Raw genomic sequence first — 2,293 nt, 5'->3', positions numbered from 1 at the left:
AACGTAGTACTTATATGTATGATTACATAATTATAATAACTCTCGAACAACTTTATCACTCAATCAATCACCTTAGAGACTCCCTCTCATGGTAACCTTGGGTTCTCCCTAAATTGTAATGGTCGGTAAAAAAAATGTCTTAGAGGCTCTTTTAAGATAGAGTCCCTCTTGCTCAAAGACTCCTCCTATATTTCCTAGTAAAAACAAAATCCACTTTTGAGAATCTCTATTCAAAAATGAATTACAATGTAGAAGAAGTAGTGGGATGCAGAGCTCTGTCTTTTTACAAAATAGGAACAAAGCAATTCCTTTTAAAAACAAACTATATAAAACAACCACACTCCGAAAAAGGAAAGGTATGGATACAATAAGAAAGAGGTGATTGACATTTGATGAGTAGAATATTATTTTCTTGAGAAACCTAAAATCTAAAATTAACTCGATGTATCTAAAATGGAGCTCTGTCAAAATGAAAAGGGACGAAGCTTAGTGAAAGTAGAAAAATTAATACAAACTGTGGTTGCCCACTTCATTTAATACCCTCTTCTCTCTTCTCTCCTCTCTTCTCTCTTCTCTACTCTCAAATCTCAATCTTCACAAAACTCCTACCCCCCCCCCCCCCCCCCTCTCCTTTCTGTCTCCTCAACCGTTTTTTCCATTTCCATGGCCGCCGCCTGTCCCACCGACTTCACTCACGACTCCGCCTGTCGCGACGGACGCGCCGCCGCCCACCTCAAACTTATCTCCATCTTCCTCATCTTCATCACCAGCGTCATCGGCGTCTCCTCCCCTGTTCTCCTCACTCGCTTCTTCCACGGCAAACCTCTCTACGACAAAGCTATCCTCACCGTCAAATCCTTCGCCGCCGGCGTTATTCTCTCCACCTCCCTCGTCCACGTACTCCCCGACGCCTTCGACGCTCTCTCCGACTGCCGCGTCGCCTCCCAGCACCCCTGGCGCGACTTCCCCTTCTCCGGCCTCGTCACCATGATCGGCGCTCTCGTGGCGCTGTTCGTGGACGTCACGGCCACATCACACGTGGAACACGACCAGTATAATCCGGTGGAGGTGAAGGGTGGGGAGGATTCGGGAGGGGAGATTGGGCTTCTGGTGGCGGGGGAGAGGAAATCGGAGGAAACAGGGGAAGGAATTGGGGAAGAGGAATTGGTGAAGATGAAACAGAAATTGGTATCGAAAGTATTGGAGATAGGGATAATATTTCATTCGGTGATAATTGGAGTAACGATGGGAATGTCTCAGAATCAGTGTACGATTAAACCGCTTGTTGCTGCTCTTGCTTTTCATCAAATCTTTGAAGGAATGGGGCTTGGTGGATGTATTGCTCAGGTCATCATATTTCTTTCTTATTATCTTTTCTAGTCCATTAACTTTTCTAAAATGTTATTTGATCAAGAACCTTAAGGGGGTTTTGGGGAAGACTTGAAGTCCTTAAGTCAAGCTTAATTATTTACTCTCATGGGGTCCATGGTAGTGTTAATGACACAAGAAATTTATGGCCAAACACCAACACATTTGGAAAATTCAAACTAGTTGCTGGTTTGAATATAATTGATGATGTTAAACTTAGCTATTGATTGAGTTATTGGTGTGGGTGCAGGCAGGATTCAGCTTCACAACGACAGCGTATATGTGTTTGATGTTCTCAGTGACAACGCCAATGGGTATAATATTAGGTATGATTCTGTTTTCATTAACAGGTTACGACGATAGCAACCCCAAAGCTTTGATAATGGAAGGTTTATTAGGATCATTTTCATCTGGGATTCTCATATACATGGCTTTAGTAGATTTAATAGCCCTTGATTTTTTTCACAACAAGTTGATGACCTCAAATCAATGGCTCAAAAAGATTTGTTTTATTGCCTTGTTGCTTGGCTCTACTTCCATGTCCATCTTGGCTTTGTGGGCTTGAAAATCTTAAAATCCCCCCTCTTTACATAAATTTTTGTTGTAAAGGTAATATCAATATCAACATGCATGGAGATCATCTCCCTTTTCATTAATTGGGTTTGATTGTTTCAAAAGTAATGCATTATCTTAGGTTACTGGTTTTCCATGTCATAAATCCAATTGGGTTTCATTAGTAAAGAGAAATTGTATATATATATATATATAATATAGGGAAGAAATTTTGGTGGGTGTGAAATAAAAAGTTTGGTTATATAAACATTACATGAAAGTGGGATGGAAAGTGTATATGTTAATGCGTCTTTTGTCACTTACCTTTTAATCTATAATACCTTTTTATTATTATTATTATTATTATCATTTT

The 2,293-nt window shown here is 40.4% G+C and overlaps 1 protein-coding gene across 1 annotated transcript; it reads left to right on the top strand.

Moving 5' to 3' along the window:
- Positions 1-221: 221 nt before the first annotated feature.
- Positions 222-2,024, top strand: LOC103502921 (zinc transporter 6, chloroplastic). The gene is made up of 2 exons (XM_017047870.2): positions 222-1,347; positions 1,619-2,024. Exons 1-2 carry the CDS (start codon positions 664-666, stop codon positions 1,931-1,933), a joined length of 999 nt encoding a protein of 332 aa, XP_016903359.1. The 5' UTR covers positions 222-663; the 3' UTR covers positions 1,934-2,024.
- The last annotated feature ends 269 nt before the right edge of the window (positions 2,025-2,293 follow it).

This window comes from Cucumis melo, chromosome 11, assembly GCF_025177605.1.
Source record: "Cucumis melo cultivar AY chromosome 11, USDA_Cmelo_AY_1.0, whole genome shotgun sequence".
Lineage (NCBI taxonomy): Eukaryota > Viridiplantae > Streptophyta > Magnoliopsida > Cucurbitales > Cucurbitaceae > Cucumis > Cucumis melo.
The sequence above is the reverse complement of the archived record's forward strand: the minus strand, read 5'-3'. Positions and strand labels throughout refer to the sequence as shown.

Bases quoted from the DNA above. Each gene is read 5' to 3' on its own strand.
- LOC103502921 (XM_017047870.2), top strand. From the start codon at position 664: ATGGCCGCCGCCTGTCCCACCGACTTCACTCACGACTCCGCCTGTCGC. The intron at 1,348-1,618 runs GTCATCATATTT...GTGTGGGTGCAG, and splicing joins TTGGTGGATGTATTGCTCAG to GCAGGATTCAGCTTCACAAC.